The sequence below is a fragment of the Saccopteryx bilineata genome, chromosome 8, assembly GCF_036850765.1.
Source record: "Saccopteryx bilineata isolate mSacBil1 chromosome 8, mSacBil1_pri_phased_curated, whole genome shotgun sequence".
In the NCBI taxonomy this organism is placed as follows: Eukaryota; Metazoa; Chordata; class Mammalia; order Chiroptera; family Emballonuridae; genus Saccopteryx; species Saccopteryx bilineata.
In genome coordinates this window covers 44,901,577-44,922,813 of record NC_089497.1, presented here as the reverse complement: position 1 = coordinate 44,922,813, position 21,237 = coordinate 44,901,577, and the positions used below count along the sequence as shown (strand labels likewise).

Here is a 21,237-nt window from a genome sequence, read left to right as displayed (position 1 = left end):
ACCAAACATAACCACAAGGCAATTAATGTTTTACAAACATCACTTTTACATAATTGTAGTTGTTTTTAAATATAAAAATTTATATGATAAAAACACCCTCTTATTTTGTTTTAAGATTGAATCATGGCTTCTTTGAGTAGGTGGAAATATAAGAATAGTCCTAACACCTTCTGTTATATATGTGGCTGTTATATATGTGTTCAAAGTCAAAGGCAAAATATTTCATCACTTGTGACACGTGCATATATTGCCTATTTTCAAGTTCCCCTTGGTGATCAAGACAAGAATTGGGCTCCTCATATTGTGTGTCATATTGTGAGGAAATGCTTCATGACTGGACAAAAGGAAAACGTAAAGGAATGTATTTTGGTATTCCTATGGTTTGGCGTGAACCTAAGGACCACAGCAGTGACTGTTATTTCTGTCTGATCCATACAAAGGGCATCGGCAACAAAAAACGGCATAGGATCGCATATCCTAATATTCCTTCAGCAATACGACCTATCCCACACTCTGAGACACTCCTGGTTCCAGTTTTGAATGGTTTTATTTTTCTAAGGATGAAGAAAATGAACATGGTGATCAAGTGTATTTTGATAAGATGCATGAGGAAATGGTTGTAGAATCTGAAGGGTCTTCTTCTGATGCCAGGCAGTCATTAATCCCTCAGCAGTTTAGCCAACCTGAATTGAATGACTTAGTAAGAATGACATAAAAATTGTCCTCGACTTTCTGAAGTATGAGGAGCATAACTGGATCATTTGTGTGGGTCTTAAAATGGTAAATTTCCTGCTAGGACAACAGAGAGGTTTCATGAAGTATCCTTGCTTTCTGTGTTTGTGGGACAGCTGAGCTCGGGAGAAACACTGGACACAGGAGTGGTTGAAATGTGAAGCTAGGAAGTAGGGATGCAAAATATTGTGATGAACCTGTAGTTAATTGAGATAGGATCATGTTTCCACCACTTCACATCAAACTTGGCTTAATGAAGCAGTTTATTTAGACTTTGAATAGAGAAAGTGAATGTTTTCAACATATAATTTCTGCTTTCCCTGCCTTGTCTTTCGAGAAGATAAAAGCAGGTGTATTCAATGGACCTCAAATTCAAACCCTCATACAGGACGGAGAATTTTCTAGGAAGATGAATAAGGAGGAGAAAGCAGCATGGCAGTCTTTTGTGGCAGTTACAAAGAACTTCCTTGGCAACAAAAAGGCAGAAAACTATGAACTTCTGGTTCAAAGGATGCTGTTGGCTTTCCACGACATTGGTTGTAACATGAGCGTTAAGATTCACTTCCTGAACAATCACCTTGATAAGTTTCCCGAAAATCTTGGAGCTGTTAGTGATGAGCAGACTACTGCTGGAGCATCAAATGAGATTGTCCTCAACAAGTACACAGATGCAAGAGCTACAAACACAAATTTTTGCCTGAATAGAATTTAAATAAGTTTTGCACAAATTTTATGATTAAAATAGTGTTTTAATATGTTCTATTTCAAAATTGTAGACAAATTCTGATGCAGTCATATCTTTTAGTGTATTAGAGCATTTACTGCATTGTATAAATTATTATATTTTCACAAAGATGATGCCCAAGAGGACATTCTACTTCATTATGTTAAACTAAATGTTGAAAATTTTACAATAAGATGAAAACAAAAAATCTTGAATTGCAAAAAAAACCTGTAGCTTAGAGAGAAAAACTAATGTCAGATTTGAGATCAGCACACTTGAATTAGGTAAGAACAAGTGTTTTTGTGGATGCAACAAAAATTTTGTTCCCCAGTGTAATGCATGGTAACTATAACAGTGATCATATAACTAAGGGACACAGATACTGACCAGTTCATTTATTCAAGAAACATTTATTGGGTGCCTCTACTATGCTAGGAACAAAGGATCCTAAGACAAATCCCTGCGTTCAAGGAGCATATGACTTTAACAAGATAAAATAAGACTGGAAGAGCAAGAATGAAGTGCCACCTCTGTGCCAAACTCAGGAGCTCTGTGGGTTATGACAGTCTCGACATAAAACATTTCAAGTTTATGACACTCAATCCCATAAAAACTTAAAAAGAAATGAGATGGTGAACAAACTTAAATGGTATGTAGAAAAACCTGTGTCCCCAGTTTGTGTATGACTTTGATGGCTTTGAGGAGTCAGTGGAGGCTATAACGTATAAGATTGATGCCATGGATAAACAGCTTAATTTGGAGGTGGAGGCTAAGGGAGGTCATAAAGCTACTGACATCACAAGGAGAGGAACTGTCTGTTGAGGAACTCGTTCAGCTGGAGAAGCAGTTGATTGAAGAGGAAGAGATAGAAACCCCAGAACCCAAAATATTACAAGGGTTTGGAAAAAGGTTTTTTTGTTTTTTTTGGTAGAGGATAGGTTGGTAAAATTTCAGGCTGAGGACCCCAGCGGTAACAGAGTCAGTAAGGTCTACAGAGCTGTTATGGATGCCTTGCAATGCTATAGGAAGATTTTGGAAGAGAAGAAGTCATCAACCTTCCAGACTAGCCTGGAATAATTTTTTAAGAAGGTAGAGAAGCCTGCAAAATATCCTGTACCCTCTACATCAGCCTCTTCTCAAGATAAAACACCTGTAGTACAGGTAGAATCATCTCCAGCATCTCCTGCATGTTCCTTAGACAACCCTGATTCACCTGACCCCGTATCTCCAGCACCTTCTGCAGGTTCTCCTGCCTCTCCAGCTTCCTCCTCCCAATAGGTCACTCTCTCCCACCTTGCAATTCCCCTTCCAGTGTGCACACCAACCACAGGAATAAAGATAAGACTTTTTTTACACTCATTTTTTTGTCTTTTTTTTCTGATACTACAATATAGTATACAGTACAGTATATTTATGTCCTTTTCCTTTTTCTATGGCTTAGTTGCCTTTTTGTTGTAGATTATGATTTTTCAACCGTGTTAGAATAGATAAGTGACTTATGCAAGGGTATGTTTCAACTTACACCAAAATTCAGATTACGTCACTGTCCTATGAATAAAATTGTGTCATAACTCGAGGACCACTTATATTTCCGATTTAATCCTTACCACAATCCTATAAAATTACTAAAGTTTTCATGCTGCATGTAGACTAGTCATCTTTAAAGTCTCTACGTTATCATGACAGAGCTGAAATTGAAACCAAATCTGTCTGTTCCAAAAGCTATTTCAGGTCTATTCCAAGCTTGTCTATTCTTTTTACCATATTGTGCTGACTCATTGGTCATAGAGAGAAAGTGAATAAGCCACAAATGACAGCAAGGGAAATATTATAACACAAACAGTGTATGTACAGTGTGCTCTGTGGACCTTAGAGAGGCTATTAAATGCCTGGGGAGTATCTAAAAATCTTCTCCACAGAAGTGACGTTTTTAGCTGTGACTTTTGAAAGATGAGTCAATATTTGCCATGCAGAAATCAATTCAGTCTAAGTATTAATAAATGAGGTTTATAGGGGCAAACAGCCTAGCAGTTTAATGTCAAGTGTCCCTACAAGCACACATTTCCATTTGTCTTACAACTCAATACTGAGAGTAGATGAATATGGAATATGTAAAATGTTTTCTCTCAATCTGTACCTTGTCCATTCGTTTTATTTATACTGTCCTTAAAAGATCATAAATTTTAGATTTTGATGACATTGATTTTATCTATGATCAGTTTTGAGTTGATTTTCTATATGGCTTACTGTAGGAGTTAAAATTTCTTTTTTCCATACAACTGTCCATTATTCTGGTGCTTTTTATTGAAACTACTACTATCTTTTCCTGTTGATTACCTTGGCTCTTTATCAAAAGTCAAATGAACAGTCAAACGAACATATAATTGTGGGTATATTTCCAAACTCTCTATCCTGTTCCTTTTACATATGGCAATACCATATTTTCTAGATTCCTGTAGCTTTTTAATAAACATTAAAATCAGGTAATAAGAACATATTGCCTTTTGGTCCTCCACATTTCTGAATTAATTTTTAATTCAGCTTGTCAATTTTCCTAAAATAGTTGCCTGGGAGTTTGGTAGTTAATGAAAGGCAAATTAAAAGCACAAGATGACTAGACATACCCACGGAAATGGTTAAATTACAAAGACTGACGTTGTCAGATATTGGTGATGGAAGATTTTGAACAAGTGGAACTCAGCTATATTACTGATTAAAGTGAGAAAATGTATAACATCTTTGGAAAGCAGTTTGTCAATGTCTTTCTTGTGATGAGAGTTATATAGGTATATACATTTTTCAAAGATCATTGAATAGTACAGTTTAAATACACACAATTATTATACATCAATAAAATAGATATTATATTTAATATGACTGACCCCTATTTTATCCTATTTTATTACCCTCCTCTTATCTTTCTGGTTGCTACTTCTTAGTTTCCTTTATTAGTTCCCAGGTCTGAGTGCCCATGGCTTCATCCTGAACCCTTTTCTCTGTTTTCTCTCTGGGTACACTGAACTGCCATCTTTGTATTTAACTTCTATAGCTCCAGCTTAGCTATTTCTTTCATGTTAGAGAATGATACATTTACCTTTCTACTGGAGGTCTTCAATTAAATGTATCATAGACATCTGAAAATTAACATACCCAAGGTGACCACAATCTATCAAACCTGCTCCTCCCTTCTTCTTTACTTCCCCAGTAAAATAACAGCATGGCACACACAGTTGTTCAGGAGAAAAGTTTGAGAAATTTCTTTTATAGCTCTCTTTCCCACACTCTCCAAGTATGGCTTATCAGCAAGCTTTGTTGAGTCAACCCTTAATCACACCATTTGTATTAGTCAGTGTTCTCCAGAGAAATATAACGAATAAAATATGGATAAATAATAAAATTTTTATAAAAATTGACTCACATAATTATGGAGGCTGGCACATCCAAAATATGGAGTGTGGAGGGAGGTGGTTGGCAGGCTGAAGACGCAGAGCCCCAGTGTTCAAGATTGAGTCTGAAGGCCATCAGACTGGAGAACCAGGAAAGCAAAAGCTCCAGTCGAAGTCCAGTCTAACTCCTGGAGAAGTCTCAATTGCTCCGAGAAAGGTCAACTGTTTTATTCAATTTATGCATTGAACTAATTGGATGAGATCTAACCACATTATTAAGGTTGTCTGTTTTACTCGAAGTCATTCCATTTAAATGTTGATCTCAGCCAAAAGCACTGTAATGCTGGTGGTGGTGGAGGACAGGCAGGTCCTCACCGGATTTGGGCAGACAGTAGAGGAACTGCAGAGCCGGAAAGCATTGAGCCATACTCATTTATTGGAGGCTTGCAAAGACAGGTGAGCAAATAAACAACAAACGGAAGCAACAAATGGAAAAGAGCTAATAAACAAAGGAAAATCTGCTATTCGCAGTAAGGGCAAGGGAGCAGGGAAAACCGCCCCTCACAGTGGTGGGAGAGGGAGTGGGAGAGTCTCCGCCCAGGGAAAGCACCGGCAGCCTTACACAGACCACACACACCTGGCGCTGCACGCACCGATGCACCAATCACGCAAAGAACTTGCAGCCGTAAAACTGTAAGCAAGCCTAACACGTCCATTTTCCCCTCAAGCACCCTCACAGAAATCTTATAATAATGTTTTATCAATTATGAGAACAATGTGATCCACCCACTTTGACAAATATTTATCTTCTTTCCTCCTTTCCCTCTTTTTTTGCCCTCAACCCAGACCTTACCTACAAATCAGAGATAAAAGCAAATGTTGTTGACTTTCTTGCTTATTAGAGTCATAAAGGACTCTCCATTCCTCTTAGGGTAAGGTACAACCTTCTCCTTATCAAGGCTAAAAGGCCCTAATGACCTGGTCTATTCTATCCTGACAGTCTCACCTTGTCCCACACAGTTGCCACCTTCTAGCAGCACAGCTCGGCTCTGGTCCCAGGTCACAGCCTGCTCTTGCCCACAGGGTTTTGTAGTTGCTGTTTCCACTGCCTCTTTATCTCCTTCTCAGTTCTTCCACAGCTTTCTTGTTCTCAACTCTATGTTCAGTGCTTCTGTTCATTCCCTATCATCGCTTATCTAAGTGATAACTTTAGCTTCCTTACTTCATCTTCATTTCTTTATACTCCACAGTGTTGCGAGTTTTCAATTTAACCACAAATCCAGACTTTAAAATATCTCAAATACCAAGTTCTTAAACCATTTTTGCTACATAGATCCTTTGGTAGGTAAATATATGCATTCATTATCCCCCTTTCCAGAATATTGTCTGAAAATCATAAAACAATATGCATATGTTATAACACAGATAATTGTGAAATAGGTATCAATTTTCCCCCCAAAATTTGTTATCAATGCATTTCTTTGTTAATAACAAGATGTAGCAAACCTCATCACTAAAATTTTGAAGTGATTAGCATAAAAGTTGTCTCAAGGTGTTTGCAACAACTGCAATGTGTAATGAAAATATCTGATTTCTTTTGGTGACAGATCATAGGTACTGCTTATGCCACTGTGGTTGTTTAGCTACAAATTACAATTGAAGATGAATGGTAGGGTGTTTGGGAGACAAATAGGTTTAGATGAAGTTCTGAGGGTGGAGCCCAATGATGGCATTAGAACAGATAGAGACTCCAGACCTCTCTCTCTGCCATGTGAGAAGGTGGCCTCCTATAAGCCAGGAAGTAGGCCCTCATCAAGAACCAAATTTTCAGTCACCTTGATCTTGGACTTGCAGACTTAAAATCTGTGAGTAGTGAATGTGTTGTTTAAGCCAACCAGTCTATAGTATTTTGTTATACAAGCAGTCCAAGCAGAGTAAAAGAGAAAAAAGCACTACGTTTCACATAATAATCAGTAAGAATAAATGTTTTTTATTTTCCATCTAAGTTTATAACCACCTTTGAATTCTATCCCAGATAGGGTTTAATAGTTGAGTCCCTATATCCTACTATTTATACAATAAAATCCAAAGTTCTTAGTTTTCTAAGCTCTTTACAAATATCTTCAACTCATTTTCTAGCCCTTTCTGTGTATGAAATCACATATCCTCTTGGATTTTCAATAATGGTAATCTCTTGTGGCTAAAGTAGCTTTCTCTTTCTTCTTTGCCTGACAAACTTCCATATCACTTTAGACTAAACTTTTTAACTTCTCCTCCTCCTCCAGAAATCCCTCCTTATTCTCTGCACAATGTAGGTGTGTCTTTCCTTGTTTCCACAGCAGTCTTTGTTCTTCTGCAGCAGTCATCACAACTTTACACTGCCCTTGCTGCGTGTCAGCGCCCCTTAATGAGATAGACCTTGATTCATTTCTTGTGCTGTCTGCTGTGCCTAGGACAGTACAAGCGTTTAATAAATTTCTGTGAAACCAGTTGATGATATCTTGAACATGTCCTGTGGAATAGCCAGAAAACAGAGATTGAGCCTGCAAAAACAGAAGTTGTGCTATTAATGGCGTAAAGTAGCAGGTGAGGACTTGAATGTAATAATATGCAAGAAAAGAACCAACACAATTGGCTGTTTAGAGATATAAAAAAAATTATATTTTTATAAAATATATCTAGGGCAGACCTGGGGTGCTGTGCTGATTAATGTTCTCTATTTTACATGATACCCTGGCAAGATGAATTCTCTCTTCTAATTCTTTTGGAAAATATTCAGGATAAACACAAGTGACAATTGATCCTGTGGATGTTATAGCAGTTTAGGTGGGGCTCCGATGCTGTTTTTTATTTTATCTTCGATTTTTCATTTATCTCATTTTCTACATCTTTTCAAAAGATTATATACATGTATATATACATACACATAAATTAAACATATATGATATATATTGTGGGGGTATTTTTATACCCTAGGTATTTTCAATTTGTACATAAAATCTTGAAAATATTTGTTCAATACGTAAGAAAAAAAATAATGTTTTTGTACATCAGACAACAAATCACCATGTTAATTCCAGTGACACTGTGAACATGTCCAGGGCCAGGAAAGTAAGACTAGTTGGGTGAGACTTTCACCCAGGGAATTTCTTACATGCTAGGGCTGGGGCAGCATGGAGGGGCTGCTATATCAGGAATCTTTTAAGTCGTATATGGCAAAAGTGCAATTTAAATAAACTTATGCAAAAACCAAAAAAGGGTATTAATACACATAACTGAAGAGTCCAAAAACAGTACTTGCTTCAGGAATTGAACTAGAGAAGTAAACAGTGTTACCAGGACTCTGTCTCTGGGCAGGCTCTCTCCAGTGCCTGGGCAGGCTCTCTCCAGTGGTGAGAACACAGCCACTAGCTGTGAAAGACTTACATCCACTTGTGTAGAAATCCTACCAGGAAGAAAAATTTTCTTGCCTAGTTTTGGGAGAAAACCCCAAGGAAGGACCTGGCTTAAGTTGCATTCCACTGCTTAAGACAATCACTGCAGACAGGAGATGTGATTTTCCAGGCCTGGTTCTTGAACCTATTTTATGTTGAGCATGATGGGAAAAGTTTCAGAGTCAGGTCCATTCAAACTTAGTGAAATATGTTAGGGGAAAGAAATTGCCTATTACTAGAGAAATGTAAAAATATACTGGGTGGGCAAGAATAACGAACGTCCACTGCTAGGTAATATTATAGGACAGTGACTCGTGGATAAATACTATAGTTAGAAGGAACAAGTTTGAACAGTGAGATAGCCAACTAAAGTGCCAGATTCAAAGAGCAATTAAAAGGCATTAAAGTACTTTTTGAAGTTGCAATTTTGAAAGAGATTAATTTGCCATTTTGAGATCCTGCTCAATGCTAAGCAGTATCTTAAGAGCTAGAGACAGAAACAAAATATGGAAAGTTCTTGCCTTTTTGAAGCTTATATTCTAGATATGGAAAACTGGTAAATAAAATAATTGAGTATTTTAAACAAAAACATTACTAATCTCTACTTGAATTACTTTTACAGGAATAGATGATAGAAAATATTAAGTGAGCTACTCATGGGAAGATTTGATGAGAAGGTGATATTGATAAAAGACCCAGAAGAACCATGTGCATGTCTGGAAGAAGAGAATTCTGAGCAGAGGGAACCACAAAACTAAAGGTGGCAGTAAAGTCAAGGAGACTCAATCCTGCAATGGCAGAACTGGACAAGCAAGTGACTGAATCAAAATTTGTTAGATTCTTGTGGTTATTGATGCCCCAAGTTCATCATCAGGTTTATCTGAGTTCTCAGAAGTATACTTCTTCCTCCTCCTCCTTCTCCTCCCCTTCTTCTTCTTCTTCTTCTTCTTCTTCTTCTTCTTCTTCTTCTTCTTCTTCTTCTTCTTCTTCTTCTTCTTCTCCTCCTCCTCCTCCTCCTCCTCCTCCTCCTCCTTCTCCTTTCACATTTCTTCTTTCTTCTTTCCTTTTTCTTTTTTCTTCTTTCTTTTTCTTCTTGGATGAGGGGCCTGAGTTACATTGAAGCTCCTGTCAGATATATGCAAAACCAAAGGAGAAGGAAAAAAAGTAGAAAATGACAGTGAAGAAATTACAGTAAGTCCATGCATTCATTTTTTCATTTATCCATTCAAGAAGCATTTGTTTACTATCTGCCTGTTATTTTCAGATACTCAGGAAACCACACTATAAGACTAAGCAGGACAAAAATCCTATGCCTAAACATTTTACTAACAGGAATTGTCTGCACAGACTGGGTAGGCTATACCTAAGACAGAAAGGTAGGATTCATAGGTTTCATTTGGCAGGTGATAAAGTACTTTGCAGTACTATTGGTAATGTCCTATGGCTGACCCAGGTGGAAAGGATGAGTAGAGCATTTATTTGCTCTTATAGCTGTAGAGCCGTGGACACAGGTGTTGCCCTTTGCATTCACCCTTGTCTTAATGAACATTCCAGGTTCTCTGGACTCTTCCATTACTCCATTTAGTAACAAAAAAATGGGGCAAAGAATATGGAGGGTAAAGAAACAAAGAATGATAAAGGACAATATTCCTTCTTTTGTTTCTACCTTGTATCTCTTTTATTTTAAGTATTACATTTCCTTTTTTCTTTTTTTTAGAATTTTATTTATTTATTTTTGTGGCAGAGACAGAGTCAGAGAGAGGGACAGATAGAGACAGACAGACAGGAAGGGAGAAAGATGAGAAGCATCAATTCTTCGTTGCGGCTCCTTAGTTGTTCATTGATTGATTTCTCATATATGCTTTGACCTGGGGACTACAGCAGACCGAGTGACCCCTTGCTCGAGGCAGCAACCTTGGACTCAAGCTGGTGAGCCTTGCTCAAACCAGATGAGCCTGCGCTCAAGCTAGTGACCTTGGGGTCTTAAACCTGGGTCCTCCACATCCCAGTTCGATGCTCTATCCACTGCGCCACCGTCTGGTCAGGCACCTTGTATCTCTTTTAAACTTTAAAAACTATGAATGACTTTACCTTCTTAGCTATATTTTCTACCTTTCAAATAGCATTAGTTGAGTGGTTAAACAATAAAATTAAGATTTTATGATAATCCCATGTGCTCTCATAATCTGATCACATGGGATACAACGTTAACCAGGAACATTTTTTTATGGAGGCATCTCACTTCATCAAAAATTTCCTTAATATGGTACCATCTGTTACATTGAATATGCTGTAATTACCAACAGTGACATGTACCTGTTAAAAATCAGGTAACCAAACAGCTAGAAAATATACATTCAGAATGTCCATGCCATTTTAATAGAATTCTCCAAGAGCATTTAATGACTCATCATTCTCAAAGCTATAATCTTGTCATCAGTGCCATGATTCTAAATTTTTTTCCAGGAAGAAAAAACAAAATTGCAATTATATAGGGGTAAATAAGTGACTAAAAGAGGTGGTGGGTGTGGATGCAGGCCTTGCCTACATAGTAGGCAGGACTGAGTTTTAATCTTTTGGGGGAAAAGTTGAGTTTTGTTTTTATTTTTGGAAATGAAAAAAAAAACCCCTCTATGCTCATTTGTTAACATTTAGCTAGAAAGTTCACTGATGATTAAATTATGTTATAACTAGTTTAGCAGAAGCTGTACCCATGACAATAGACAATACATAGGAAGGTTGTAGAAATGTTAATAGAATTTATGGTGATCTTAATAATGTTTTATGGCAATCATTCATTAATTTGATACTGTTATTGCTCAGGCTTCCATATCAACTGCAGAACTGGCTTTCCTGGGACTGATGTTGGGATTAATGCACTTTTGAGAGCTCCAAAGTCTTATTTCTGGGGAATTGAAACAGAGATTTGAAAATTTCTCCTCATTCTCCTTTATGAGCTGTATATGGGAAGGGATGACTGTAAGATCCTCCGATCACCTCAATTGACCAAGAAAAGTGAGCTTGGTCTGAGCAGCAGGCACAAGTGTATTTTTATTTCTTTTGGAATCCACATCAACAAATTTGCTCATGAATTCAATGTTACATGAAAAAAAGAAGAGCCAGCTTGCTTCCTGGATTTCTGAACAAAGCCTCTAGCTGATAGTGGAAGAGACTAAAGGATGAGCAAAGTAAAGATATGAAAATCAAAGCTTTCATTTTATAAATACCTTTATCTTCAAAGAGAATCAAATTGTCTTGTGTCATGACTTAACATTTTAGACCCAAATAATACAGCTAAGTCAAGAGACTACTTCATGTAGATATGGCTATGGTTTTCTGTCAATGGGATATTGGGTCTAGTGCCTAGAATATAATCTTATTACCAACCAGAAGCATCAACATTGCCAATATTGAGGCCTTTTTTAACTTGTTCTCAACCTAGTTTTAATTTTTTAAAAGTAAACTAGATGAAGATGTTTTAGAATCAAGAAATCATGTTGTTTTCTGCACAGATTTGGAATCTGTTTTTTTATCTTGAATGATCTGTATTTTCCAGTATTTTGTGAAATGTTATGTACATGTGCATGTCGTATGGCTTTGTATCATTGTGAAGAATGCAATTATTCTTGGTACATCTTTTAGAATAATTACTAGCCTCCCTGACATGTATTTCTCCACCTTTAAAATTCTACTAAAAAATAAAAGTGGATATTCATAAGTAAAAAACAAAATCCCAACTCCAACACAACTAGTAAGGTCACTAAATAATGTATAATAATATAGACCTAATCATATGCTATTGTTTTCAGTGTGATTATGAATTCAGTGGGAGAAGTTTACAATTATATCTTGAAGGAGTCGAACTATTCCAAGTCATAGAAATGTTGATTTCAAGTATATATAAATTTTGGGGAAAAAAATTAAATCATTTATTCTACCAAAAAATCTTTGAGGTAAAATAGAATTCCAAAAACAATATACCCCCCATATGGCTCAATTCCATGAATGACCTTTTCTAAAACCTTGTCTCACATTTGATGAGACCTCAATCAGGTGAAGATTGAGTCCCAGATACTTGCTCCAAAGTCTTCTTTGGAAATCATACCAAGTCAGAATAAATTATAAACTCTTACATTATTTTAATATATTATTGGTGATTTATGACCCTTTTTCTTTATGGTTCCTTCTCTCATTGAAAACTCCACTTAATGTCAGTGACAAGAAATGATCCCTTGATCTAGTGAGGACTGATCCTTCATGCATCATTAGCTTTCTTCAAAGCAAGGCACCAACTCCTCACAGAGCTGAGTAATTACCAAGGTGTAGGTTGTACCTCTTAAGATCACATACTCTCTATTACTTGAAGATTTTGAAACAATTTTCTTGCTAGGAAATTCTATATGCAGATGAGTGTAGATAGCTGATAGGGGTCCATTTGTCCATGCTTGTGTATGAGAGAAAATTCATGTCAGGTAGTATATGAGTTGTTAGGAATAGGCATCAAAACTGATTTAGGAAGTTTAGAGGGGAAAAAATATCAAATACTTCAAGATCTAGGGAGATGGTTGTTTCTTAAGGGAACTGTTTATCTGCTAATGAAGGGTACTTAGAAAACAAGAACTGGAAGCAAATTTTAAAAGTATGGATATGCTCAATGAACAGCATTTCTTTATATACTATCACTATGAGCAGAAACAATGATGATAACTAATCAAGAATCTGACAGCTGCCTTATGTGAAGATAAGTGCAACAGAAGATAATAATAAGCAAAAATACAGAATGGGCTGTGTCAATATTTTAATTAAAATTAAGCATCTAAACAAAAGCCTGGTGGTTTCTAAGAGTTATGCATATCTCTATAATATTTTACTTAGCAAAACTTAGAATAATCTTCCACTGGATACTTCTCCTGAGGTATGAAAATACTCTGAGATGATGTTAGTAAAAGTAAGTCTTAGTGCCTGTTATGAATTCAGTTGTGCCTCTCTTCCCCAAATTCACATATTAAATCCTAACCCTCAGTACCTCTGAGTATGATCTTATTTGTCTTGACAGAGGTAATAAATTTAAGGTGAGGTCATTTTGGTAGACTCTAATCAAATATGACTGGTTTCCTTACAAAAAGGGTAAGTTTAGACAGAAATAATGCCATACACAATGAAGAGAAGTAGAGAAGATGGACATTTATATGCCAAAGAGAGGGTTCAGAAGAAGGAGCCAACATTACCAACACCTTGATTTCAGACTGCAAGCCTCCAGAACTGTGAGGGAATTAATTTCTGTTGTTTGAAGCACTCGGTCTGTGGTACTTTGTTACAGCAGCCTGGCAAACTAATGCAGCCCCCCAATCATCCCATTAACCATTAAAGACCAAAGCCACTGGTCCTGGCTACAGCCTTAGGCTTCATCTGTATTTTCTTTATGGGGGTTGTTGGTGTCAGACTAGGATGCCAGAAAGAAGATAAAATGTAAGAGCTCAGAGGGGTCTGAAAACAACTAATGAGAAGGTGCAACAGAAACACAGAGCCATTGGTGTTCAATTACTCTCATGATTTATTAATATTCAGATTGAAAAAGGAGCCTTAGAGCCGCAAGTTACGCTAATTGGCACATTTGCTTTATTTATTTTCAAAACAAACCGGGTTTTTGAATTTTTTTCTTTTTTGTTCATTCCATCAAATTGGAAAGGAGGAAAAGAAAAATGATTTTGAATTCACTCAATATTGTGGACTCCTCAGATGAACGGAACATTGCACACACACTTGGAACAGAGATAGATAAAGAGGAAAGTGGACTCCCACAGGGTCACACGCACCAGATCAAAAAACTTGGATACAGTGCAAGAATTTCCCAAAATGATTGGATCATCATTACCAAAAACTCGCCATAACAACACCAAGAAACAAAAAATGTTTAAGCCACACTGTTTGACTTGGGATCTTTCCTGCTTTTTTTTTTTAATGTTTGCCACATAGAGAGAAAGAGGGGTAGTGGGTGGGAGAGGACAGACTCACAGACGTGAGCAGGACAGGAAGGGAAACTTCAGAGTGGAGCTGAGAAGAGGATGGGGAGAGACAGGGTCCAGGAGAGGGCAAGGTGGGGACGTGGAAAGCCATTTCCTAGAGTTCAGGCATGTTCTTGGTCCACCTTGCGTTCTTCTCCTTGACCCTCATCGTGCCGAGCACTTTCCTTAGGTTTGGTTTCATCTACAGCTTCTGAGGAAGAAAACAAGATGGGGGTGGGGATCAGGAGAAGAATTAGTATTTTGTCTTATCTGTTCTCATGACAGTGCAATGCATTTCTTATTTTTTTTTCATTCCATTTTACAAGAGCTTTAAGATAAAAAGAGATCGCTATCTTAGTAATATAATTTCCAAGTTCAATAAAGTTTATTTTCATAAGGTTGTCCAAAGAAACATATGGAGAGCTCAGGAACAAAACTATGGTATTGGGATCAAGGAGTCCACACAGGAATTACCATGGTCTTTAATCTCTGAGCCTTATCATCAAGGTATCCATATCTAGGCTCTTAACATTAGGAATCAACAATAATCATATCTCTTTTTCCATTAGTGTGAAACTAATTGTGACAGATACTTTATGTGAATCATTAAATAGCCATCCTAACTCTCTCACCCCTTATTTCTAGTATTATAAATGCTGGAAGATAAACTACTTGAATTTCCAGCTCCCTTAAAAATAAGGGTTTTCCAAGTAACACAGTGATGACCAATTAGATAGTCGTAGAATTCTGTGGGGAGGACTCCAGGTGTTTGTCTTTTACTCTCTCCTCATTCTTGATAACTGAGGCATCAAACAGTACCCGGCAATGTAGCATCTATTTTGTGATGGTGAAGACCAAAAGTATATACTAAGGATGGTGGAGCAGAAAGACAAGAAAAAAACCTCTCACTGAGTGACCATACCACAGCTGGACACTTTCTCCTCAGACATGTTTTTAGTATGTGAGACAAATAACTGATCTCTTTAAATCACAATACTAGTTTATAGTTTCTTTCAGCCCAAAACACCCCAAATGAATATTCATAAGGCAAGTGTTCTTTCTGTCTTTAAAATATCACTTTTCTTTTTTCCTCAGGAAGCAGGAGACTTTACAAATACACCTTCCTTCTGGTTTCCATGTAGAACTCAGTCAATTGATTTCATGCTACAAGACTGTTTACTAATATGCCAGCTAGTGGAAAGAGAATTCATTTTCTCTGAAATTACCTATATCACTAACCTACACTTCCTGTTTGGGAATCCCCAAGACCACCCCCAGTTCAAGGATTTGCTAGGAGGACTCACAAGGTTCAATGTACAGTCCTATTCATAGATGTGATTTATTACAGTGAAAGGACACAAAGCAAAATCAGCAAAGGGAGAGATGAGCTGGGTGAAGTTCTGAGGAAACCAGGCACAAGCATACATAGTCAGAGGATAGAATGTGCGTAATTCCTCTAGCAGTGAACAGTGACTTGTGTGTGAGATGTCAGTTTCTAAGGCAACTCACCTGAATTTACAAATCCAGAGTTTTTAAGGGCTGGTCAGGTGGGCACCTACTACCTAGCAGTTACCAAATCCAGACTCCCAGACGTCCAGTGTAAACCACATTGTTGCATCGTTTAGACCAGGGGTAGTCAACCTTTTTATACCTACCACCCACTTTTGTATCTCTGTTAGTAGTAAAATTTTCTAACCGCTCACCGGTTCCACAGTCATGGTGATTTATAAAGTAGGGAAGTAACTTTATTTTATAGAATTTATAAAGCAGAGTTACAGCAAGTTAAAGTATATAATAATAATTACTTACCAAGTACTTCATGTTGGATTTTCGCTAAGTTTGGCAGAAAAAACAACTTACTATAGTTAAATCTATCTTTTTATTTATACTTTGGTTGCTCCACTACCGCCCACCGTGAAAGTTGGAATGCCCACTAGTAGGCAGGAGGGACCAGGTTGACCACTGGTTTAGACAGTTTAGCACAAATTCCCTTAGTTAGGGAATGATGAGAACCTCCTCAAAAATCCCACTTCCGAGATGCCAGCCAAGGGTCAACTTTTTAAGCAAGAATGCCTATGAATTGAAAGATGTTGAGACTAGAGTAATGGGAGTTATTTATTTATTTTAATTTTCTAGTGTTTATTTTTTAATTTTATTTTTCAGTTAGAGTTCACATTCCAGAGTATTTGTATTGTTTCAGATGTCCAGCATAGTGGTTAGTGTATCATCTACTTTACAAAGTGTTTCCCCCAATATTTCTAGTGCTCACCTGGCACCACACATAGTCATTACAATATTACTGAGTATACTCTCTTCATATCCTTATATTTATATTGTAACTACCAATCCATACTTTTTTATGCCTTCACCTTTTCCTCTCAGCCTTTTAATCTCCCTTGCTTCTGGCAACCATTAATCTGTTCTCTGTATCTATGCCTCTGTTTCAATTTTGTTTATTTGTTTATTTTGTTCTTTAGGTTCCACATTTGAGTAAAATCATGTGGCATGTGTCTTTCATTTTATTCTCTTTTATGATTAGTAATGTTCCATTGCCTGTTGTCTGTTAATTTATTAATGATAGTCACTCTGATAGGTGTGAGGTTATAGCTCATTTTGTTTTTTAATTAAATTTAATGGGGTGACATTGGTTGATAGGATCACATAAGTTTCAGGTGTACATTTTTATGGTATCTGGTCTGTACATTACATTGTGTGCCCACCACCCAAAGTCAGACCATCTTCCATCACCGCATATTTGGCCCCCTTTACTTCTGCACCCTCTTTACCCTCTTCCCTCTGGTAACCACCATACTATTGTCTATGTCAGTGAGTCTCACTTTCATGTCTCACATATAAATAAAATCATGTATACAATGAAACACTATTCAGCCATAAGAAAAGATGGAATAGTGCCATTTGTGACAAGAGGGATGGATCTTGAGTACATACGTTACTATGCTAAGCAAAATAAGTCAGTCAGGAAAAGCTAAGAATTATATGATTTCATTCATTGTGGTTTTAATTTGTACTTTTATGATGATTAATTAAGCATCTTTTCATATGTCTATTTGATATCTGTATGTCCTCTTTGGAGAAGTGTCTTCAAGTTCTCTTCCCACTTTTCAATTGGATTGTTTGTTTGTATATTTGGTGTTAAGTTGTATGAGTTCTTTATAAATTTTGGATACTAACCACTTATTGGATGTATTATTGGCAAACAATTTCTTCCATTCAGTGTGTTGTCTTTTCACTTTGTTGATGGTTTCTTTTGCTGTGCAATTTTTTTTTTTAGTGTGATGTAGTGCCAGAAATAAGGTTCTTTTAGAAGACTATTAGAAGAGTTTATAAAAATATATTTCTCTTCATGTCAGTCAGCTATATATTTACATTCATATAAAGCTGAACTTTTATAGCCAAATAAGACCATGTTGCTAAATATTATATATTTTTGGAATTCTTTCTTTGCAATGGTATCCAGTTACATTTTTAAAAATTCTCTTCATTAGCAGAGACTGTATATCGCAGAAATAGATAAAATTCTTTTTAGAATCAAGTGAAGCCAGTTTTGTAAATGAGGTAGCAGTTATTATGAAAAATTTTATTTTATGACTTAGTTTTGACCAAAGTTTTTAAGTCTTATTTATTTGGGAGGTTTTGTAACTGACTGTATGTTATTCCCAAAGTGTAGTTATTTTAGTAAGGCTACCTTATTACTCATAAAGATTTCTGTAAGGCCATAGCCTTCCAAAATAACCATTATTAACTCTTAAAGAACCAGCATACCAATCATATTTCCCAGCAAACAGTTTTGGATGAAACTAATTTCTGATCAGCATAATACTTTATGTACCAGCAGTGTTCCTCATGGATTACAGAAATTTAGTATGGTAATGCATCGTTTAATTCTCTTTCAGAAGGCTTCCATGTTTATTTTAGTTAGGTTTTTCTATAGCAATTTGAAATCTTTTTAGAGAATTTATGCAGTTCCCCAGCCTTGCCTAAATCTTGAATACTACAGGTATGCCCAGGGTGGTTTACAATCCTTAGCAGCTCTAAAAAAATACCCGATGTATTTAGTGCCCCCTTCAAACTATAAAAGAACAGAATGTTGATTTAAGCTCTTTAGACACAAATAGGATTAACTGCAGGAGCAAGATAACACTTCCTAAAATAAAAACTTGGGAACTATTATGTGTGACTTGAGGGAGATTAAAACATTCAAAAGAAAATGTGGAAGCAGGTTGAATAAGGTGAAAGAATTTTATATTTGTGGAATAAAGGGAACAGAATTCAAAAGAGGAAGACAAAAGAACAAAGATCCAGGTAACTTTAAGAAACAACAGCCATACTTTCTCTCCCCTATTGTTATGAAATCAGGTTAAATGCTCCCTAGTTTCCTCACTTTCTATTGTCAACCTTTGTCTGGGCCTAGGAGAAAAGGTGAAACTTGATATGCATCTGTTAATTGTGACAGGACAGAAATCTGTTATTTTCTAATATAAGAGCTTCAATATTTACCTATTCTCTCCTCAAATGCTTCAAAGTATTTGAAATATATTTGCTTATTTATTTGTTCCATAAATTGTTATTGAGCATCTGCAATGTGCCAGACATTCTTCTGGATATTGAGAAGCAGTGTAAAAAACACAACAAATATCTTTCTCTTGTTTAAGCCTTACAAAATATACTTTTAATAAACAATGACATCTATAATCATAGAATCTCAACAGTGAGAGAGACCTTTAAGATCAACTAGTTGTTAAACCATAATTCTTCAAGGGTAAGACAATAATATCTAGTTTACTCAACTAGCTCCCCCATCCCCACCATGTCCAGCACAAAACCTAGTGCAGGGAAGGCTCTCAGTGGATATTTGGGATATTTGTTGAATGCAAGAATGAATAGATAGCTTCATTTCACAGATGAGGAAATGAAAGTCCAGGCACAATGTTGGTCAAATAAGTTTGTAAATATGATGTATATGTTTGCTCGCTTATAGTTTGCATGTTTTCCCTGCCCTTAACTTTGCTCAAGAAAAGTGGGTGTTCCCAGAGCAGGAGCTGGAGCAGAGTCCACAGGTATGTAAACCGGGGGCCGTCAAAGTCTAAAAACGAGTCTTGGTAAAAGCAGTTTAGAATGGAAGAAAGAACTCTGATTCGGGTTTTTTTTGTTTGTTTGTTTTTGTTTTTTAGAGAGAGAGGAAAGGAGAGAGAGAGAGTGACAGAAGCATTCATCTGTTTCTGTATGTGCTCTGACCAGGGATTGAACCAGTAACCTTTGCATATTGGGATGATGCTCTAATCAGTCGAGCTATATGTCCAGGGTGTGTTTAGTCATGAATAATGTGAAATCTTGTCTTGGTACTGTTTGGCCCTAATTACATACTTTGTATTTGTTCAAGATGAGTTAATATGAAGTCTTTAGTATTTTGTGCAAAATCTTTGATCATCGTGGTGAGTGGCAAAGATAAATGAATGGTTGAGGCCAGCTGGTCACTCCAGTTATCATGATCCAATTAGAGTAATTAACCACATTCCCCATCTAAAGGATCAACCTCCCTCTGAGATAGTTATTGCTTAAGAAGAAGCTGTAGAGCTAAAGATTACATGACATTTTCAATACCAAGTGGCATAGAACAAGTGAGTGGAAGGAAGTAAATGGGCTTGAAGGTGACAAATGAGTAAAGCCTGGAGTTGCTAATATGACAGCTCTGAGTATACTTTTATTTATATTAAACATAAAAACCTAATGCTAATGAAGTTCAAATAGATGTTCATCTAATAATACTACTGTAATTTTGGTTGAAACATTACAGGAAAAGAGTAAGATTAAGTTAACCACAGGATATCTATCTATCTATCTATCTATCTATCTATCTATCTATCTATCTACCTACCTACCTACTTACCTATCTATAAATTTATCTATCATTTTAAGTGAACTTATCTCACTAAGAATCATTAATATTCTATCTAATGATGGTTTCTCTCTCCAAATCAGCCTTTACCAAGGGAAATCGACCCTCAGATCTAGTTTTACTATGAGACAAAATATGTCCAAGAAAAAAAATGATGATGCATTTTATCGGTTTGATCTAAAAGAGAAAAAATTTTTGTTTTTTAAAAAAAATAAAATTGGGCAAATTTTGTAATTATTTATATTAATACTTAAATTCTCAGAAATTACATTCTGTCCATTTTTTTTTTTATTTTTCTGAAGCTGGAAACAGGGAGAGACAGTCTGACAGACTCCCGCATGCGCCCGACCGGGATCCACCCGGCACGCCCACCAGGGGTGACGCTCTGCCCACCAGGGGGCGATGCTCTGCCCATCCTGGGCATCGCCATGTTGTGACCAGAGCCACTCTAGCACCTGAGGCAGAGGCCACAGAGCCATCCCCAGCGCCCGGGCCATCTTTGCTCCAATGGAGCCTTGGCTGCGGGAGGGGAAGAGAGAGACAGAGAGGAAAGCACGGCAGAGGGGTGGAGAAGCAAATGGGCACTTCTCCTGTGTGCCCTGGCCGGGAATTGAACCCGGGTCCTCCGCACGCTAGGCCGACACTCAACCGCTGAGCCAACCGACCAGGGCACATTCTGTCCATTTTTGCAGATGATGTTATAGCTCTAGTAAAGAGCTTTCTCTGGTCTTTACATTTTAACCTTAATAAAAACATCACCTTTTCAAGGTCCAAAGACCTCTTAGAATTTGCCATGTTCTCTAGTAGTCTCCATGTTTTTGATAATTTTCTATGTTAACTTAAAAAGAGAGAGTAAACCTCATAAATAGTTTAAATCATATATTCTTTTTAAAATTTTTGTATTGATTTTTTAGAGAGAAAGGAAGGCAGACAGGCAGAGAGAGAGAGAGAGAGAGGAACGTTGATATGTTGTTTCACTAAACTCGTGCACTCATTGGCTGATTCTTGTATGGGCCCTGACAAGGGATGAAACCCACAA

General features: G+C 36.9%; 1 protein-coding gene across 1 annotated transcript in view; it reads right to left on the bottom strand.

Annotated features, from left to right (window-relative positions):
- Positions 1-14,265: 14,265 nt before the first annotated feature.
- The window catches only part of GAP43 (growth associated protein 43), a 120,402-nt gene continuing 113,430 nt past the window's right edge, over positions 14,266-21,237 (bottom strand). The window contains exon 3 of the mRNA XM_066241161.1: positions 14,266-14,492. Within this exon, the coding sequence (XP_066097258.1) occupies positions 14,404-14,492 (89 nt within the window). The 3' untranslated portion in view covers positions 14,266-14,403. The remainder of the gene's footprint in view (positions 14,493-21,237) is intronic.